General features: G+C 45.1%; 1 protein-coding gene across 2 annotated transcripts in view; it reads right to left on the minus strand.

Annotated features, from left to right (window-relative positions):
* Positions 1-22,789, minus strand: part of CNTNAP1 (contactin associated protein 1) — a 668,106-nt gene that overhangs the window by 123,294 nt on the left and 522,023 nt on the right. For both annotated transcript variants that reach the window (XM_073608280.1, XM_073608279.1), the window contains one exon: positions 10,927-11,057. In XM_073608280.1, coding sequence (XP_073464381.1) covers positions 10,927-11,057 — 131 coding nt within the window. The remainder of the gene's footprint in view (positions 1-10,926; positions 11,058-22,789) is intronic.

Here is a 22,789-nt window from a genome sequence, read left to right on the forward strand (position 1 = left end):
TTTTTTTATAATTGTGTATTTATTGGGTTTTTCCAAAGCAGTACAAAGGAAATCGGAACAGCAAAAGTACCATAGTAAGAGTAGAGCAAGCAAAGATACATAGGACTTATGAAACATGAAAACAAAATGTGAGCCATAGATATTGTGAGAGTGGTTAGCAATAGAGCAGGCTTTGTAAACAGGAAGAAAATATCACATAAGCCTTTTACAGCTCATATATTGGGCCACACATAGTTGTCTCAGTATTATCAGCAAAGGGATACACAGTAATGCCACGTACACACGGTCGGAATTTCCGTCAGAAAAAATCCGATGGGAGCTTTTCATCGTATATTCTGACCATGTGTATGCCCCATCGGACTTTTTCACTCGAAAATTCAGACGGACTTAGATAGAGAACATGTTCTATATTTTTCCAACGGAACAAATTACTATCGGAAAACCACTCGTCTGTATGCTGTTCCGATGAGATTAGCAGGAGGAGCCCAAAGGGTGGCACACTGGCTATTGAACTTCCTTTTTCTAGTGCCGTCGTACGTGTTGTACGTCACTGCGTTCTTGACGGTCAGAATTTGGTGTGACCGTGTGTATGGAAGACAGTTTGAGCGGAATTCCATAGTTACATAGTTAGTCAGGTTGAAAAAAGACACAAGTCCATCCATCCGTTGGAAAAACCTTCAGAGTTTATTCCGACGGCAAAACCGGTCGTGTGTACAGGGCATAAGAAGACAGGGGGGAGGGGGACATACACCATGAAACATAAAAATGAGACAGACAAAGGGTAACTCAAATAGTGAAAGAAGAAAGGTAGCTATCCAGGGGCCTGTGATACTGATTCTGGATTAACCTCAGAATTGTCCCCATAGATCCCAAATCTTTGATCAATAAATTCTGCATATATGATCTCTAGTATGCAATAACTGTGAGTATGTAGGAGGGGTAGAAGATAACAAACCCAAGGGTATAGCCGTTTAGCAGCTAGTAAAATAAAAGCAATCAATTTCTTGGCGTGTTCGGAGATGCATTTGGACAGGCATTTCAAATAGACAGTGAACTGGGTCTAGGTTGAGATTAATTCCAAGGAGACTTTGTAGAAGAGACTGGACTGAAGACCAAAACTGTCAGATAATAGGACGCCCCAAAAATTATGATAATAAGTACCCAAATCCCAATGGCATCTCCAACACAGCCAAGAGACCGAAGGGTTGCACCCATGAAGAACCTCTGAAGTTTTATACCAAAAGAATAAAATTTTATAAGTCGTCACTCTCTGCTCCACACAACTTGAGGCCTTAGAAACAGAGTCCCATATTTTCTGCAATTGTGGAAGAGAAATAGCCTGCTGGAGGAGCCCATTTATGCATACAGAAGCGCTCGGTCTGGTAAAACTAGCGTTCATAATGGAGATAGCACATTCGTCACGTTGCAAATTATTGGATCTTTTAATGCAGCACATTTGTTTGTTCTTTATAATGCTAGAATAATGAATTTGTTTTGCTGGTGATATTCACACAGATTTCTGACAAACTTATTTCTTTATTATTTCTCGTAATCTCCTGAATAATATTTTTTGTTTTTAAAGCCAGATGTCCATAATAATGTTTAGAATTATTTTTACAGTCATTATTTTTTTAATCAAGATCTCCTGTTTTTTTAATTTTTTAAAATTTTTTTTCTAGTGATCTCCATAATTTTTTTTTGTGTCAAGTTTCCACAACAACATTATTATCTTGTATTTTTAAAGCTCAAGGAGGTTGGTTGGTGTCCCTTGTTAATTTGACATTGTACTTTTGAAATGTACCTGCCTACTCACAAACAAGCTGTCCTTTTTGAAGAAAAACACATAGGCAAGTATTTTCATAGAAAAAAAATCTCCATTTATTCTGGCTTATAACAAAATAAAGAGGAAGGCAACGCTGGAGAAACTGCTTGAATTTGCGAAGCCTTTGTACCCCAGGGCACACATCAACTCTTTGTAAATAAAAATTGGTAGCGTGAGAAGTCCATATAATAGGGAGCACAATCTGGTCCAGGACCCCCAGAGACAGGGGACAGCAGCAGATGACATATATGTCCCCAGGCTGTGGTACTACCACAGCCTGCGTCTTCTGTCAGACCAGACTGAACCCAGGCCATCACTTTTATGTCTTCCTTGCAGCCTTCCCTCCACGCTTCCTTGTAGCATTCCTTGGAAGCTGTGGCTCTGGAGGTGGACTTGTGGCAGGAGGAGGATGGGCGAGCGCACATAAGTGCATGTTATCAGTCATTTGGCCCCTCAACCCCTTATGAAGGGCCTGAAAAATAATCTTCTCACAGATGAGGACTTGGCCCTCCTCCATTTGCTGCAATTTTGCAGCTACATAGCAGCTATAGGCCTCTTCAGCGTTGGGGGGGTGTTTTCAGGGCCGCATTAGCCTCCTTAATGAGGCCCAGTGTTGCCTCCTCCACGTTACTTCCCTTCCTGGCCCTTTTTGTTGTAAGGCGGAGGGGAAGCACCTGGGATTGGGTGAGGCTACTGGGCCTGGCCACCTCCTGGCTGACACTTACCCCCACCTCCTGGCTGACACTTACCCCTGCCTCCTCCTGTCTGCCACATTCCAGAGCCTCGTCCTGGCTGAGGTCTACCTGTGTATGAAAAAGGGACATAGTTTTAGTTTTTGGTTCATCAATCACACACAATTTTCAGCTCATGACTGTTGCAAATTGAATGTTAAGAAATAGAAAAGACTATTATTCTGAGCCCAGCATTTTTCATTCTTGTCACAATCATTTTTGGCCCTTACTGTCTATTGATATGTGAAACACTTTTTGTTAAATCATTCATTTGTTATCAATAATAACATCTAGTTAACAACAATAATTTTCGGACAATAAATATGTTAAAAAATACTATACCTGGCTCCAGCTGGGCTCCTCTACTTCTTACAGGATGGAAGGCCCAGGTTGGTCCTCGGAAGCCTCAGCATGGGGTTGAGGGAAGGGTGGATGGAAGTGTAGAAAGTGATTCCCTGGCTTCAATCTGGTCTTCCAGAAACCGCATCCAGTTGTAGTACCACAGACTGGGTACATACACATTCTTTGCTGCTGCTCCCAATTTCATGGAAGTCTGGACCCTATTAAGCTCCTTCCTATACGTGCTTCTTAAGCTACCATTTTTCTTATCCACAAACTTGATGTCTGCATCTGGGAACTGTGTCTTCACAAATTGCAGAAGTTTCTCCAGCGATGCCTTCCTAGCTGGTTTATTTCGAAATAAGGGGTTTTTAACCTCCCACAAATTTCTCATATCTCTGTATCTGTCTATGAACCGGCCCATGAATTCAGGGTCTTTGAATTGTTTCATATTTGCTGCAAGACAAAGCACAAGACAAAAACACTAATCTCAGGCTAAACTCTCCTAATCTTATCCCAATATAGGGCTCAATCTCGAATCAGTACAGGCCACTGATGTCCCAAGTTAAAATGTTACCTTTGTCACTTCCGGTCCTTCTTCCTCTGCACACAGATCGTACGTATGACACACGTGTGTTAGCTTCATATACACTGCACATGCGTGAAACTCCGCCCGCATCGCCCGCCCCTGACGTTTTTTCTAGATTACTCCCCGCACCTTCTCTTTCGTCGCAGTGGGAGAGGAACATGGGGGAGACACAGCAGGTGCGTAATAGCAGTAACGAGGAGGAAAGCCCAAAGCCAGAAACGCCCCAATCCCACAGGAGATTTAAGGCCTCAAATATGGCCTTTGTAGAGATGGTGGACATCTTGAAGAGGGCCGACTATGATGGGAAGCATGGACCTTACCTAAACCCAAATGTAAGAAAGGCCAAGATCATGTCATAAGTAGTGAGAAGTCTGCACAGGAATTTTGGGGTACGACGATTCAAGGAGCAATTGAGGAAACGCTGGTCAGACCTGAAATTGAGGGAGCGGGATCAGTACAGAAGGATCAAGAAAGTGCTTCTAAAAAGTAAGTAGTTGTCCTGTGTTCCTATTATTATTATTATTACTTGCATGCTGCTCCCATGTGCTTTTCTTTACTGTTGTACAATTTTAAATGGTTACTTTCATGTTCGTGGGCACAGTAATCGGTCGCAGTAAACATTGTTCATTTGCCAACTAAATACAATTTTTTTGGCACATACAGGGTTAACTACATTTGGTCATGCTAATTTGTATTAAAAGAAGTTTAGGACATTGTTGTCTAGATGTGTTTGAAACTAGAATGAATTGCAAACTTGATTCAGTGTAATGTAAGGAGAGGACACTCAGCAGCTGTTTACACATCTGGACTCAGGAGCACTAGTGTGGGACACCAGAACAAACATTTTAGGGTGTCCCACACAGGTACTCCAGTGGATACTTGGGGTGTCTCCATGTGTGAAACTTGTCCTAAAAAGGTAAGTATTCCAGCTTTGGTAAGGGGAAAAAAGCATGTCTTCAGCTTGGAACTCTGCCAAAACAGACACATGCACCCCACTTCCAAGCAATGTTTCATATTCCTATTTCTGGCCTCAAATATCGGTGTGCTAAGTATACCTTTTGTTTCATTCTCATAGGGGAGAAAAGACTCGGGACATCTGAGGACACCAGGAACCCCCCACCTCCTAAAGAAGGGGAACAGAGGACACCACAACCTCAGGATGTGGAGGAAGGAGAGGTGGAAGAAGTGGTTGAAATTGTCACCACAACAGGTCAGTGTCTGACACCACAGATTCAGGCAATAGAGGTATGCCTGCATATTTATAATACATGGTGTGTATTTTTTCTTTTAGGTGATGTGCATGTTGTGGAAGAACAAGCTCCTCATTTCACCAGTGCAAGTGCACAAATACTAATCCAGGAGATAATGGTGTGTAGTCGGGATTTAGACATCATAAAGCAAAAAACCAATGAGGCTGAACAAAAACTGAACAACATGATTGATGTATTAGGGAGAATCTAAATAACAACAAAATGCCACCATTTTAGATTTTTTTGGATCAATTTTGACAAATTTTGGTTGCATTTTAAAAGCCAAATTTTGAAGATATCAATGTACGCGTTTTGTGGGTGCAACCCCTTCCTCGCAACTCAAGTAGGTGAGAGGAAGTGGTTGCACCCCCAAAACACGTCCATTGATCCCCCATGATGGGAGATAGCACATGTTGACATTAGGCATGGGATCAGGAGGGAAATCCCCAGTTTGACTCCCAATTTGTGTGCATCTTCAAAATTCGGCTTTTACAGGGGTGACATCACTCCATCTGATGAAGGCAATATCAACACATTTGTGACACTATAATGTCTCATATTGCCTTCAGTTTTACAATGTTGAACTTTGTAAGTTCCTGAGTTATGTATGTTATGTTTTAAAACATGCTTGTTTATGTACTAAAAAAATATTTTCAAGGTAAAACTTTATAAAACCAAGATGTTGTTTTTTTACCCAAAAATGTTTTACAACACACATGTGAATGTGCACGGAGTAAAAGGTTTTTTACTCAACAATGTGTGGCTTCTTCTTTCAATGCTCAATACCAGTTTTTGTATTAAGTTGGTGTTTACAGTGACAATGGGGTTTATTTAATAATGGAAAAACCACTTGGCACTACAAGTGCACTAGGAGAACCTAGGAGACAGCTAAAAGAAACACAAGCAGTAAATCAAAGTCAAGATTTTATCAGATAAAACTTTTTTTTCAAATAGAAAATATTTACAAATTTGCTGGCATAGCAATGGCCCCCCTACCCGTAAAATAATCAACATATTTTTGCCGCATTTCACGGGTGCTTTGGGGGGGCAACCCAGGACGGCCAGCTTCCAGGGCCATCAGTGTATTTTCAGAATGTCCAGCCTCAGGCCCAACTGAGGCAAAATAATTAGGAGCATTTCTCTTTAAAAAGTTGTGAAGTATGCAGCATGCTAGAACTATGTGGTTCAGTTTGTACTCCGCTATATTAATTGTGGTAAGAAGTAGGCGGAACCGGCTGGCCATTAACCCAAAGGCATTCTCCACTACTCTTCTGACTCTGGCCAGCCAGTGATTAAAAACCTTCTTATCTGGGGTGAATGGCTTCATCAGGTTATCACCCAGATCAAATGCTTCATCAGCGAAAAAAACAAATGGGAGCCCTTCAACGTTCTCTTCTGCACGTGGAAATCCCAAGCCACCACTCTGGAGACATCAGTAGAACTCGGTCTGGGCAAAGACTCCACCATCCGGCCATTCTTCTCCACATCCACATATAAAAATTCATATGTCGCCGACACCACCGCCATCAACACGATACTATTGAAACCCTTGCAATTAAAATAGTATGACCCCGAATGGGGTGGTGGGACGATGTGGACATGTTTCCCATTGATTGCCCCTCCGCAGTTGGGAAAGTCCCTACGCTGGGCAAACTGGGAAGCCACAGTCTGCCATTCCTTAAGGAAACTGTGGAGTCAAAAAAGAAAAAAAATATTAGTACTTTTGCACGTACAGTACCTGACCGCGAGATTGTGTTTCCAGCGCGATACCATCGCGCTGGTTCTCGGCGACAGGGTACTGTGAATGTCGCGCTGGCTCGCTCATCGGGAAAGGAAAACTTTGTTTTCCTTCCGCGATGAGTGACAGGCAGCGCTGACAGCTGTCTGGTATGAATCCTGAGGCGGGAACACCGCGCCAAATTTTCAATGAAAAAACCGGCGTGGGTTCCCCCCTCGGAGGCATACCAGGCCCTTAGGTCTGGCATGGATTGTAAGGGGAACCCCCTATGCCGAAAAATCGGCGTGGGGGTCCCCCCCAAATCCATACCAGACCCTTATCCGAGCATGCAGCCCGGCCGGCCAGGAAAGGGGGTGGGGACGAGCGAGCGGCCCCCCCCCTCCTGAGCCGTACCAGGCCGCATGCCCTCAACATGGGGGGGTGGGTGCCTTGGGGGAGGGGGGCGCCCTGCGGCCCCCCCACCCCAAAGCACCTTGTCCCCATGTTGATGAGGACAAGGGCCTCTTCCCGACAACCCTGGCCGTTGGTTGTCGGGGTCTGCGGGCGGGGGGCTTATCGGAATCCGGGAGCCCCCCTTAATAAGGGGGCCCCCAGATCCCGGCCCCCCACCCTGTGTGAATGAGTTTGGGGTACATGGTACCCCTACCCATTCACCTAGGGAAAAGTGTCAATGTAAAAAAAAACACACTACACAGGTTTTAAGAATAATTTATTAGTCAGCTCCGGGGGTCTTCTTCCGACTTCGGGGGGTCCCCTTCCGACTTCTCCCGGTGTTCGGCCTCTTCTCCCGGTGTTCGGCCTCTTCTCCCGGGCCCCACCGCTATCTTCTTCCAGCTCTATTGCCAGCGAGGGGCCCGGTCTGCTGCCGCTGTCTCGCCGCCGCTGTCTCGCCGCCGCTGTCTCGCCGCTTCTTCTCTTCTTTTCTTCTTCCCCGATGTTGACACGACGCTCTCTCCGACTCGAATGCTGTGTGCGAGCTGCGGAGCCATTTATATAGGCGGTAACCCCGCCCCCTTACGACGTCATGGTCCCAGCATGCGCAGGGACTCTGGCGTCATAAGGGGGCGTGACCCCAGAGTCCCTGCGCATGCTGGGACCATGACGTCGTAAGGGGGCGGGGTTACCGCCTATATAAATGGCTCCGCAGCTCGCACACAGCATTCGAGTCGGAGAGAGCGTCGTGTCAACATTGGGGAAGAAGAAAAGAAGAGAAGAAGCGGCAAGACAGCGGCGGCGAGACAGCGGCGGCGAGACAGCGGCGACAAGACAGCGGCAGCAGACCGGGCCCCTCGCTGGCAATAGAGCTGGAAGAAGATAGCGGTGGGGCCCGGGAGAAGAGGCCGAACACCGGGAGAAGAGGCCGAACACCGGGAGAAGTCGGAAGGGGACCCCCCGAAGTCGGAAGAAGACCCCCGGAGCTGACTAATAAATTATTCTTAAAACCTGTGTAGTGTGTTTTTTTTTACATTGACACTTTTCCCTAGGTGAATGGGTAGGGGTACCATGTACCCCAAACTCATTCACACAGGGTGGGGGGCCGGGATCTGGGGGCCCCCTTATTAAGGGGGGCTCCCGGATTCCGATAAGCCCCCCGCCCGCAGACCCCGACAACCAACGGCCAGGGTTGTCGGGAAGAGGCCCTTGTCCTCATCAACATGGGGACAAGGTGCTTTGGGGTGGGGGGGCCGCAGGGCGCCCCCCTCCCCCAAGGCACCCACCCCCCCATGTTGAGGGCATGCGGCCTGGTACGGCTCAGGAGGGGGGGGGCCGCTCGCTCGTCCCCACCCCCTTTCCTGGCCGGCCGGGCTGCATGCTCGGATAAGGGTCTGGTATGGATTTGGGGGGGACCCCCACGCCGATTTTTCGGCATAGGGGGTTCCCCTTACAATCCATGCCAGACCTAAGGGCCTGGTATGCCTCCGAGGGGGGAACCCACGCCGGTTTTTTCATTGAAAATTTGGCGCGGTGTTCCCGCCTCAGGATTCATACCAGACAGCTGTCAGCGCTGCCTGTCACTCATCGCGGAAGGAAAACAAAGTTTTCCTTTCCCGATGAGTGAGCCATCTCGGCGCTGGCCCCTGCGACGGGGCTCGTAGGTGTCAAATCTCGCCGAGAAGTGCGGTGAGATTGACACAATATCGCGGTCACCTACTGTAACATTGCAAGCAGATTAGACACAAACATTCTTGGCCAACATCAGTATAATATTTATTTTAAGGAATATTTAAAGACAAAAATATAAGGTCCACTTATCAGATTCCTCACCCCCTCTGATGGCCCATTGGAAAATTTTTAGGGGGGGTTATAAATGAGTTTGGGACCCAAAAAAAAAGCCCCTGGCACTCTGCCTGAATTTAAGGACAACAATAACATTTGGACACATTTTATGGGGTGTTTAGGGTAAAGCACTACAATGGAGCTGACAAAATACATTGTTAAGTGACTAGGCTAGATGTATATGGGCCCAGGATAGCATGCTGGGGAGGTTAGTGAAGGCAAATATGCATGTAGGCCAAAGAAGGAGCATTAAAAGCTTACAGCATGCATGGGCACATAGAGGACATTCACAGCATATTACAATCATGGTAATTAGGGATTGATGAAAGAAATACAAAACATTAGCATACATTAAATACATAGAATGTGATGTTAAAGGAGAAAACTTACCCTAATATAGTCCTTCTGCAGGACCTGAATGATGGCAGAACAGGTCTCTGGAATAATGATCCCCAGAGCCTGGGGGGAGGTGGCTGTAGAGAACTTGAGGTCCTGTAGACTTCTCCCTGTCGCCAAGTACCGCAAGGTGGCGACGAGCCTCTGCTCGGGAGTGATGGCTTGCTGCATGCAGGTGTCCTGTTTCATAATATAAGGGGACAGCAAAGCCAACAGACGGTGAAAAACGGGGTCCGTCATCTGGAGAAAATTCCTGAAACCATCAGGCTTACTCTCTTGGATCTCAGGCAGCAAAGGCATATGAGAGAATTGGTCATGCTGGAGTAACCAATTCTTCGTCCATGAATTCCTCCCTGCCCTGTTCATGGACTGGGCTTGGGTCAAAGTAAGAACCCCAACACCAAGCCCCCGCACAGCACGAACTCTACGACAAGTACGTAACCGCAACATGGCTTCAAAACGGTCGGCTGGTCAGAACGAACTAACAGAACGCACTGAAGAACAGAAAAGCCTGTGAAGAGCGAGCTGAAAATCAGAAACGAGCAGACAAGAACGCACTGAAAAACAGATACAAACTGACAAGCACAAACTGAAGAGCAGTAACGATCTGAAAAGCATGAGGCTGAAAAGCGCGAATCGTCTCTCACCAAACTTCTACTATCATGAGATAAACACGAGATTAGCAGAAGGAGCCCAAAGGGTGGTGCATTGGGTACTTCCCTTTTATAGTGCCGTCGTATGTGTTGTACGTCACCGCGTTCTTGACGATCGGAAATTGGTGTGACCGTGTGTATCCAAGACAAGCTTGAGCGGAATTCCGCCAGAAAAACCATCCGAGGCTTTTCCGACGAAAATTCCGATCGTGTGTACGCGGCATTAAAGTGGTTGTAAAGGCAGAAGGTTTTTTACCATCTGCACGCAGCTTCTCTCGCAGCTCCCCCTAAATACATACCTGTGCCCGATTTCAATCACTCTCTCACTCCACATTGGCTCAGAGCCATTGGCACTCGCAGCTGTCAATCAGATCCAGTAAAGAGGGAGCAGGGGGTGGGGCTGGGCCCTGCTCTGTGTGTCTTAAGGACACAGAGCAGGGCTCAGGAGTGAGCATGCACGAGTGGCCCCACAGCAAGCCCTTTGCACTCAATGGTGGGGGGGGGGGGGACCAAAGAGCAGGTAAGTATAACAAGTTTGTTATTTTAATAAAAAAGGGAATAGCAAAAAAAACTAACCTTTACAATCACTTTAACACCTGGCTAAAACTGATTAATGATAGTCTCCCCTAGGGTTGCCACCTTATCCCTTTAAAACCGAACACATATGCATTACACAGGTTCTGTGGCTGATTAAGGTGGTAATTAAACTCACTTGGTGCCTTATCTGCATTAAATTAGCCTCAGAACCTGTGTAATTCATATGTGTTCGGATTTAAAGGGATGAGGTGGCAACCCTAGTCTCCCCCTGTATAAGCTAACCTTTGAACTTAGGAAAAAAACGAAGTTTAATAAACTATGGTACAAAAGGATTTCCAGTCCACTTATACTAACCTTTCTAGGATATTAGAATTTGTATATTTCTGACCAACACTGTGGACTTGTTTCTTACTTGAACTGTTGTACCCATTGCACTTGTAATTTTTTCATTGCTGCGCTAAGTTAACAAGACATGGAAGACGATTTGTGTTTGTTTTTTCATTTTTTTCTATATAATCTTTCTATGAAAGCCAGTAAAAATATATCTTAAAAAAAAAAGATGTTCAGCAATCCATTTCCAATACATAGTATTACCTGAATGTAAAGTGTACGGTAATCCCTTGTGACATTAACCCTGTGTGGTCTGCCATCTGTCAGGTTTCTCTTGCTTAGCTGAAAGATATTTGGACTTTTGCTCCTCAGTTGATAATTTAATTGTAAGGTTCCTGCCATAACAGATAATGAAAGAGAAAAATTAACCAACGTGGTAAAGGGAAAGCATGGTGCATTCCTAGAGGGCACAGTGCTGTGAAAAAGTATTTGCCCCTTCCTGATTTCTTTTTTTAATTTTATTTCTCACACTTAAATGATTTAGATCATCAAACTTATTTTAACATTACACAAAGATAACTCAAGTAAATACAAAATGCAGTTTTTAAATGATGATTTAGTTTACTAAGGGAAAAAAGCTGCCAAATACTGCCTGGCCCTATGTGAAAAAGTAATCCTCCCCCTTGCTAAATCATTACTGAACTGTGATTAACCACATTTTTTGGTAATCTGAGTTAAATTTCACTTGCCCCATTCTGGTGGGTGGGGGTATGGTTTAGCCTCTCCTGGGTGGAAGTCTTTCCTGTACAGCCTCTAAATGAGCTATATTTTTGGAGCTCCATCCTGGTGGTCTGGGAGGCATGATCTGTCAAAGCTTTAAACAAGCTTTGGAGTAAATGGCAGCATTTGCCCCTTACTTTTATCTTATTGTTTCTGTTTGTCGCTGTTTGTTTCATGCACTTGTTTGTGTTGTGGGCATTTGCCCTTTCCTAGATGGCTGCAGCAGTGCAAATACACTCTGAGCATGGATGAAAGAAATTGATGCGGCCACAGTGGGCAGTTTTTTGTGGCTTGCCCTTTTCCAAAATGGTGTCAGGGACTAAGACTGCGATCTGAGCATGCTCAGGCGCTGATATCATCACTGATGACCAGGGGTGCCAGTTTTAAATGTTTTTTAGGCATTATTTGTGCAACACATGGTGGTGTTCTCTGCTCGTGCATGCAGGATGCTTATGTAGTCATTGTCTGCAGGTATGTTTTCCTTCTTAATGGCATTCACCTGGACTCTTTCTATCTCGGGTTCATTTTCTATGCTTGCTCTAGGATCATGGTATTATGCTGTGTTTTATTTCAGTCTGTTGTTTTACCCTGTCTCTATAGAGAAAGCTGCCCAGTCAAACCACCCATTGCCTGTAAGGTAAAGGGATTAGGCAAGTAGTGACGCAGGGAGCCCTCTAAAGGCCAAAACGAGGCGCCGTGTAGGCACAGACATCCCAGGCAATGTTGATCAAGGTCATCATCTCGACTCTGATTATCATTGCTTCCCGTGTACAAAACATCACAGGTTACCAGCTCTAATAGTTTCTGCGTTTGTGGTGGAAAGTCATTGCCTGACAAGCTAGTATGTCAAGCCTGCTTGGAGGAAGCAGCAACAGACAAAGAAATTGATGTCAGTAGCAGCTTTGAATAAAGAAATGGAAAATAAGTCAATACATTAATCCTCTACTCCTCAGTCAACAAAAGGAAAATAACTTGTATTGTAAAGAACTTGTATTGAAGTAATGCAAAGTAAAAATCACAATAAACTTAGTGGGAAGACAGCCCAACTGGTAACACTCAGGGGTCCCAACAGCATGTAGAGAGCAGGTTTCAGCTGAACTGACAGTGCCTGTTAGTAGGGGCAGATTGTGGTATGGCCATCTCACACCCAAGCGGGAAGATGTTGTGCCGGTTAGCCCTAATGCTTCCATAGGCATCTGTTTTGTAGAAGAAACTCATAAAGTTCAGGAGACATATAAAAGTTGTCAGTTGTTACACAGTAGCCCTAATTTAGCAATGGCTCAATGAGTGAAAGAACGGCAGATGTTGTCATTCCATAGTTGCTGTATTTTGGATTGAATTTTGTTTCTTTTCCAGTGTATATGACTATATTCCAAATGTAGCTAGTTGACGATTCGCATAGCATGTAGGATTTTACGCCAAATCGTGCTCCCTTTGATGCAATGTATTGCACCCAGCTGAGCCTTAACTTGTAGGCCATTAGACTTTTATCTATGTTGATATCTCTTTCTGACACATAGCTCCATTGGAAATTCTTTAGAATCATTTCAGATACTTCCCAAATTTTCTTTAGTTTTTGTGCAGGATGAGTAGTTTCATCAAATTCTTTGTTGTTTTCGAAGTGTAAATATTTTTATGATCAAGGAAAATCTGTACTCTGACATGACCGTGCCAAAGAATGGAGTGGCAAGTAATTTATTAGTTGTCCAATACCACTTCTGCAGGGGTTTCCCCACCACTCCCAGAAGTATTATTAGGCCCAGAAATTTCCAAATGTCATCTTTGGTCACTGGTTCCCACTTCTTGCTTCTTGGAAACTTCCGATGTGTAGTAGCTAATTGTTGCTCTTTGTACCGGTTCGTCTCAGTAACTATTTTTTCAAAAACCTCATCGGTCAGAAATAATTGTAAGTATGCCAAGGGGTTGTCAAATTCAACGTCTACTTTCATACCAGATGCTCCAGTAAATGGTAATCTTGGGGGCGCTGCCTGAGCTGTACCACAGTCAATAGAGCACCAAGTTCGCACATCACTGAGCTCAGTCGCAGAATCATCGCTGTCGTCACTTTCAGTGTCTGATGATGAATTTCCCCATGAATCACTATTGCTCAATTCTGCAAGTCTAATTCACTATCTCTGTTTTCTAGCTGGTCTAAAACCACTTTTGACCTAAAGGGATGCTTATTGGATGCCATGGACTTTCTCAAGTTTCCAGGCAGAAAGAACAGTAAAAGTGCAGGCAGGGCACTGGACAAAGCACTAGGGACAAAACTGAGGCGAAATGGTTTGATACAGTAATGTTATCTAGATTACAATGCATTGTGCGTTTGTTATGTTTTGAACTTTTTTGAATTGCCTGCCATCTCCACCCCCCTGCGTAGAGGTGCTCACAGGGAAGGGAACCCAGAAGATGGATGCATCGGCCAGAGGACACGGCCAAAGGACACAGCGGGAGAATATCGGGGGGATTGAAGAGACAAGGTAAGTAACAGTACAGGGTTACCATGGTATAATCCCGAGTGTGGCTCAGGGTTACTGCTTTTGGTGCTGAAAAATAACCCAGAGCCACACTCTGGATTACCGCCAGGGAGGTTAAGGAGGTAATTGTCTGGAGTGAAGTGGAGGAAACTCTCCACAACGTTATAAAGTACTTCCCAAATCTTAAGAGATATTCAGTTTTATTACCCTTCTTTAGGGGACTAGGAGTTAATCCAGTATTCTGGCAGGGGCCAGAAAAAAAGACCAATCTTCTGTTGTCAACTCTGACGGGGAATGCATCATTATTGCGACTGGCAAGACACATCATCTTGCGGTTATGTTCAAGGACACGCTAGACCAGTGGTCTCCAAACTGCGGTCCAGGGGGCCAGATGTTTTCCTTTATCTGGCCCTTGAGGCACTTTTCCTCCCACTGGGACAAGACACTTTCTGCCAACTGACATCAACAATGGGGCACCATTTCTCCCACTGACACCAACAATGGGACACTATTCCTCCCACTAGTACCAAATGTGAGGTTTACTCCCACTGATGGCAAGAAAATTTCCACTCCCGCTGTCCACAATTCGGCCCCCTAAAGTCTGAAGGACAATAAACTTGCCCTTTGTTTAGAAAGTTTGGAGACCCCTGTGATAGACCAAAAATTCGATCTAGATCTAAAGTGCTCTTATGCAGCATCTAGAGGTGGCTGCAGACCAAGTAGTTAGAGTTATGTAGCAAGGTCCCAGGCCTCCTTTAGACTTATGAGAACCCCCAGAGCCAAGAGCTGCTGATATCCTTTCATATAGAGTGGGTTGTGAGGCATAGTGGGTGTAGTGTAAGGGAAATTTTAAGGTACCAGACACTTCTTGAATGCAAAGAGATTTGATTTCTCTTGAACAGAACTTTGGGGGAGAGAGTTTAGGGCCAGGACACCCTTAAGGGAGTTGCAATGTTTATTGGCAGACTCAGAGACTTCTACAGGTAGACAGTCATGCAGGGAAAGGCATCCAGCAAGACATCACATCTGCATGTGTAGGAATGCTGTCTCCTATGGCAAAGGTCTTAGAACAGTTCCTAACACATGTTGTAATGAACTCCTTCACTTTCTTTACAATCACTTCTTGTAGGTTCTCAACCCACTGAGCTTCCAGTCTCTGTAACTAGACTTGCTGATTCACTACCACCGAATCCCTTGAGCTCTTCCAATCTTCACTTAAGTATCTTCCTCAAGCATCACCCCCGCTTCTCAGACAGTCACCCAGGTGGCGCAGAACACTGATCACCGGAGTCCACCCAAATATATAAGTTCTCCCAGCAGGCTAAGAGATTTAAGAAAACCCCTGCCCATTGGCTGAGATGCCCCACGTATTCCTAATCTGTCCTAGTGGCAGAAGAGAGAAGTGCAGCAATTCTAGACTTAGGGTGAACACAAATGATCCCTAATAATGAGCCAAGGTAACTACACCTGGCAGGTAAATTTAGGAGCAACCCTGCCTAAACATCAGGGTGCTACATCCTCCCCTTGCCTACAAAACTATGTCACTGAGTTTGCAGTAAAATAATTTGAGCTCTCAAGCCTGAGAGCAAGTGTCCTGGCAAAAACTGGGATGGGTGGGGAAACAAGGAAAAAAATAACAATGACAACAGTACATGTGGCGTACCACATGAATCAAACATAAATATTAGACACATGAGAAAAGGATAGGTCATATATGACAGAGAAATATCAAAAATTATGTACAGTTTTAAAAGTGATGTACCACTCAAATATTTAAAGACAGACCTAAGCAATGACCTTACTTCCTAACAATCTATCTAATATATACAGCGATAAGAAAATATAAAAGGGTTACTGTTGTCGTCTATTTGGAGAGGGATCTGGAGGAAACTGCACACAGCTTCATCCACCCACTGGGTTACTTTATCTAAGATTTCCTCTTCCAGGTGGGCTGGTATATAAGAATACTGGTACCCATACTCCTCAGCCACTTTCTTTATAATGATCCGCTGTACCTTGGACAGCCGAGGCAGAGTCTTGTGGTCTCCATACCTGGGTAGGACCCGTGCGTCTGGAGCATGCTGAACCGAGCACCCAGCAACATCTGGCATATAATTAGGCGTTTACAGACATTGGCTTGTAGGGCGAACTTTAGGGACCCATCGAGCCTAGCAATCCTCCTCAAAAGACCTGGTAATGCTGATCAGCAGAGCGGCATTGGCTGACAGTTTAATTTCCCCATTAGCGGTAGTAGTAGAGGGAACTTCATCCTCCTGCACATCACTTATTGGCTCCTCATCGCTTTCACTCCACTTCCCCAGTACAAGATAAAGTATCCGAAAACAGTTCCGATAGTCCATCAGATGGAATGTCTGAATCTGTTATAGTAGAACAATCTTCAGCCGGGATATAATTACACTTGGCGTTTGCCCTAACTGGCACAACTGCGTTAGCCCCCTTAATGGCCACAGGCATCACCTCCCCTACAGGCACGCTGCTTTCACTCCTTGCAGGCTTACCTTGCTCCGGTACTCTTTTTCCCGGCGGCTCAGACATTAAGGTGAGCAGTTGGGCCCAACCACGGCCCCGAGGAGCGACCGATGTGCTGGGTCCTGGGGTAGTCGGTGATACAGAGGTAGCAGCTTCCTGCACGACTCTGGTGATGGCAGGTGGGCTCTTGATATCAATCCCAGTAGTATCCGTGGAGGCTGAGTTAGGATGATTACTTCAAACAAGTGCTCTCCACAACGTCCACTGACGATCCAAGGCCTCAAAATGTGTGGTCATACTGGAACATTTCTCACAGATAAGTCCCAAAGCCTCATAGCCTCCAGCCGTATACAGGGCAAGCTTATCCTTCGGTGTATACCGCACTCAGGTGTCAGTCAGGACAGGTTTTGCATCGCTCGGACCGAAACCAACACCTGGAGAGTACTTTTTCCAATCCGCCATCTAACTCACGAACTGTGCCATCTTTCTCTCCAACCCACAACCAGGCACATGTGGCAGCACTTCCTTATCCTCCTCTGCAGAGTGTGATCTCCTCCCCCTGCCAACAGATTGGTGCAGATGTTCTCTGGAAACTTTCACACCCACCTTCTCCATGCTGCAGCACGCCAAAACTGTAATGGAGTCTGTTTTAACCCTCACAGTGCTGGCAGGAAGTGTCAAAAGTCCAGGCTGATCTTCTTCCATGAGCAATGAGACTTGTTGGTTCTTCTCCATGTTGTTAGTATGCACAATAACACAGTCCATGAGAAGTACAGATGTTACTTGCCACTTTCCACCGGAGCCAGACAAAATCCCAATGGAGCTGTAGCCGGTTGCTATGGGCAACTGCTGCGAAGATAACACCTTTACCCCACGTTGGGCGCCAAATGTAGCAAGGTCCCAGGCCTCCTTTAGTCTAATGAGAACCTCCAGAGCCAAGAGCTGCTGACATCCTTCCATATAGAGCTGGTTGTGAGGCATAGTGGGTGTAGTGTAAGGTAGATTCGTAGGTGCCAGACACTTCTTGAATGCAAAGAGATTTTATTTCTCTTGAACAGAACTTTGGGAAGAGAGGATTTAGGGCCAGGATACCCTTAAGGTAGTTGCAATTTTAATTGGCAGACACCGAGACTTCTACAGATAGACAGCCATACAGGGAAAGGCATCCAGCAAGACACCACATCTGCATGTGTAGGAATGCTGTCTCCTATGGCAACAATCTTAAAACAGTTCCTAACACAAGTTGTAACAAACTCATTCACTTTCTTTACAATCACTTCTTGTAGGTTCTCAACCCACTGAGCTCCCAGTCTCTCTCACTAGACTTGCTGATTCACTACCACCGAATCCCTTGAGCTCTTCCAATCTTCACTTAAGTATCTTCCTCAAGTGTCACCTCCGCTTCTCTGCTGAGTCCCTAGCTTGGCACTCCAGATACTTGTCAAGCTTCACCCCACTGGCCTGCTCGGTCCCTGGCTTGACACACAAGGCTGCTCTGCAAGCGTCACAGTTTCCCAATTCTTCCCCGTCCCCTGTTGGTGAGAATACTGCACCGGTACTTGCTTCAGCTACTCACTGTGGTCCCCGGTAATAAGGCGGATGGTCCCTTAGTGGCGAAAGCTTTCCCTCTACCTCCGACCACGACAGGTTCTCCGGCCGGCAGAACCATCACTTGTGGTTGGACTGCAAGCCGCAATCCCAACCCTATGCTGCTCTCTTGCTTCTGGATAGGCCCTCAGACATAGCAGCCAGATGTGACCGAGATAGACCCAAACTCCGGCCTTGCAGCCCGGGCAATACAACATGCGTCCACCCAGACAGCCGTCCAGGTGGCACAGAACACTGATCACCTGACTCCACCCAAATATATAGGTTCTCCTAGCAGGCCAAGGGATTTAGGAAAACCCCTGCCCATTGGCTGAGATGCCCTATATATTGCTAATCTGTCCTTGCTTTTCGCTTATCTTATCTAATGTCGCCAGGTACCCGGCCACCTAGTGGCAGAAGAGAGAAGTGCAGCAATTCCAGACTTAGGGTGAACTCAATTGATCTCTAACAATGAGCCAAGGTAACTACACCTGGCAGGTAAATTTAGGAGCAACCCTGCCTAAACATCAGGGTGCTACATCTACAAAAGTCCATCTAGTTTAACCAATAAAAGGAAAAAAGCAAAGCAAAGCATGATCCAATTTGCTCCAGCAGGGGAAACAATTCCTTCCTGATCCCGGATATCAGATATTACCTGGATCAACTTTACCTATAAATGTAACTATCCAGTTATATTATGTACATGTAGGAAAGAATCCAGGCCTTTTTTAAAGCAATCTACTGAGCTGGCCAGAGCCAGCTCTTGATGGAGTCTATTCCACATTTTCACAGTTCTTACTGTGAAGAAACCTTTCTGTATTTGGAGATTAAATATCTTTAAAGAGTGCCCCCTTGTCCTCAGTGATGAACTAAAGTGAATAACTTAACACCAAGTTAACTTGTGATTTACAAATGTTGATCATATCCCCCCCATATCTCCTCTTCTCAAGAGAGAGTTCCTCTAATATTTCCTCATAGCAGAGCTCCTCCATGCCTCTTATCAGTTTGTTTGACCCTTTTCTGCACTTTCTACAGTTCCCCAATATCTTTTTTGTGAACTGGTGCCCAAAACTGAACTGCATATTCCAGATGAGGTCCTACTAATGATTTGTACAGGGGCAAAATTATATCTCTCTACCTGGAATCTATACCTCTTTTGATACATAAAAGAACTTTGCTCGCTTTGGAAACCGCAGCTTGGCATTGCATGCTATTACTTAGTTTATGATCTACCAAAACACCCAGATCCTTCTCCACCAATGATTCCCCGTTATATTCCCCCTTGTATGTATTATGCATGGATATTCCTAGCCCCCAAGTGCATAACTTTACATTTATCAACATTAAACCTCATCTGCCACATAGTTGCTCAATTAAACAGTGCATTAAGGTCAGCTTGTAAATTGGAGACTTTATGTAAGGATGTTATTCCACTGCATAGCTTGGTGTCATCTGCAAAGACTAAAATGGTACTTTTAATCCCAGACCCTATATCATTTATAAATATAATAAAAAGTAAGGGTCCCAACACTGAACCTTGGGATACACCACTAATAACCTTAGACCATTCAGAGTAAGAATCATTAACCACTACTCTCTGAATTTGGTATTTTAGCCAGTTTTCTTTCCATTTACAAACTGATCTTTCCAAGCCTGTAGACCAGGGATATGCAATTAGCGGACCTCCAGCTGCTGCAAAACTACAAGTCCCATCATGCTCTGCCTCTGGGTGTCATGCTTGTGGCTGTCAGAGTCTTGCTATGCCTCATGGGACTTGTAGTTCTGCAACATCTGGAGGTAATTGCATATCCCTGCTGTAGACTTTACCTTACACATTAGTCACGTGTGGGGAACTGTGTGAAACACTTTTGCAAATTCCAAGTATACTACTTCTACAGCCACCCCTCTGTCCAAGGTTTTACTTACCTCCTCATAAAAAAAAATCAGATTTGTTTGACAACTTCTGTCTTTCGTTAATTCATGCTGTCTGTTGTTTAACCACTTCAATACCAGGCACTTAGACACCTTCCCACCCAGGCCAATTTTCAGCTTTCAGCGCTGTCACAATTTGAATGACAATTGCACGGTACAACACTGTACTCAAACAATCTTTTTATCATTTTGTTCCTACAAATAGAGCTTTCTTTTGGTGGTATTTGATCACCTCTGCGGTTTTTATTTTTTGCGCAACAAATAAAAAAAGACCGAAAATTTAGAAAAAAAAACAAGTTTTTCTTTGTTTCTGTTAAAATTTTTTGTATATAAGTACATTTTCTTCTTCAATGATGGGCACTGATATGGCTGCATGCACTGACGGGCACTGATACGGCGGCACTAATGGGCACCGATGAGGTGGCACTGACAGGCACTGATGATGGGCACTGATAGGCGGCACTGATGGGCACTGATAGGCGGCACTGATGGGCACTCATAGGTGGCACCGATGGGCACTCATAGGCGGCACTGATGGGCACTTGTAGGTGGCATTGATGGGTACTTATGGGTGGCACTGATAGGTGGCACGGATGGGCACTGATAGGTGGGCACTGACAGGTGGCACCGATGGACACTGATGGGTGGCACTGATGACACTGATTGCTGGCACTGATGCCCCTAAGGATGGCATTGCTGGGCATCACTGCAATATACTGGTGCCAATCAGTGCCCATTTGTGGGCACTAATTGGCACAGATTGGGCACTGACTGGGCACATTGGGCACATGTGGATGGCCATTGGGGACATACCTGGCCTTCCCTGGTGGTCCTAGTGGCGATCCCTGGTGGTCCAGTGTGGTGATCTGAGGGGGGGCTGCACTAATAAACAATCAGCGCAGACCCCCCCCATCAGGAGAGCCACCGATCGGCTCTCCTCTACTCGCATCTGTCAGACACGAGTGAGGAAAAGCTGATCAACGGCTCTTCCTATTGACATCGTGATCAGCTGTGATTGGACATGGCTGATCACGTGGTAAAGAGCCTCCGCCGGAGGCTCTTTACCAAGATCGGTGTAGCGGTGTGTAAGACTGACACACCGCTCAAACGATCGCTGCGATGCGCGCCCCCGCGGGAGTGCGGCGGCATGTTATCCTGCTGGACGTCATATGACGCCCAGTCAGGATAACTGAACCACCGCCTGGCCGTCATCTGCTATGGGTGGTTAAAGAAAAACATTTTCTAGCAAGAACTCATCTATGTGGTCTTTTTAAACTCTCCAGTATCTTCCCAACTATAGAAGTTAAACAAACAGGTCTATAGTTACTTGGTAAGGACTTTGATCCCTTTTTAAATATAGACACCACATTGGTCTTACGCCAATCTAGTGGTACTATTCCAGTCATTAAAGAGTCCCTAAAAATTTGAAACAATGGCTTTGAAATGACAGAGCTCAATTCTTCAAAGTGATCACATTATACACTTTTTTACAATTTAACTATGTGGTGCAAGGGCCTGCATACAAATTGAAAGTGTTCAGGCTGAACCTCATATTATATGGTTTTGGTAAATCTAAAGGAAAATTGTACAAGAGAAAATTGTATAGAGTGTGGCCAGCCTAAGCTGTCCATAAAAATTAGGAACAATAGTCTGACTATAACCTGGCTATGTTCTTTAAGGACTCTCGGGTGTAAGCCATCTGGTCCTGGTGATTTGTTTGTGTTAGGTTTTCAAGTTTATTTCTGACACTGGCTTCTGTTAGCCACAGGGGTACATTCTGCGACATATTACTAAAAATACAGTCTTGCTTACTATACCCCTCCTTTTCCTTTGTAAAAACTGAAGAGAAGAATGCATTTAGTACAGTTGCCTTCTCCTTGTCAGTGGTAACCAACTTCCCCTGATAATACTTTATGGAGCCAATATGCTCTGACTTTGTTTTCTTACTGTTAATATATTTTAAAAAAATGTTTTTTTTTTTTTGTTTTTTACCCCCCCCTCCACTTTTCATTGTATATTTTAGCTGCCCTCTCTGACACTTCTTGTTGCATTCATTTTAGTGCTGGAAGGCCGACAATGATTCCTCAGGCTTATATTTTTTAAAGGCCGTTTTGTTCTCTTTTATATGCATTTTTACGTTAAAGTTTAGCTACCCACAACAGATCAAGAAGGAAGATAAATTATTCTCTTATTAGAGGTGAAAGCAGTGGTGTATGCCCTAGTCAATATATACGATCCTCCTCCCTTCAACCAACGGGTATTATACCTTATATATGAAAAGTTAGCCAGGTTGCAATTCTCCAGAATGTATATTGTCGGGGACTTTAATTGTACATTGGACCCGTGTCTCGACTCCTCTAATCCACATAGGTCCAATACTCCTGACCTTCTCCATTGGGCTCGAGCATTCCAGTTCACTGAAATCTGGCGATGAAGACATCAGCCCTCCAGGGCATACTCCTGTTTCTCTACAACACACAAATCTGGTTCCAGGATTGATCTGGCTTTTGATAATGCCCGCGCACTAATGGCAGTGAAGGAGGTATCTTATCTCCCGTCTTGTCTTTCTGACCATGTGCCCCTGGAACTCAGGTTAGATATATCAGATGCCAGACACCTCGACTGTTGGTGTTTAATGCCTAAGTGGATACAGGATCCGAAGAACATTAATGATGAACATTAATGATGGTACTGCCACAATCCCCATGGTGTAGGAAGCCTTTAAGGCCCATACACGTGGAGAATATTTGTCTGCCATTAAAACAGTCAGGAAAAAATTATTCTCTCATTTCCGGCAGCTGGAAGCTAGCGAGACCGAAGCAGCAGCTGCCTTCTCCGATTCCCCAACTCTTACTAATTTC

Source organism: Aquarana catesbeiana, linkage group LG12, assembly GCF_042186555.1.
Source record: "Aquarana catesbeiana isolate 2022-GZ linkage group LG12, ASM4218655v1, whole genome shotgun sequence".
In the NCBI taxonomy this organism is placed as follows: Eukaryota; Metazoa; Chordata; class Amphibia; order Anura; family Ranidae; genus Aquarana; species Aquarana catesbeiana.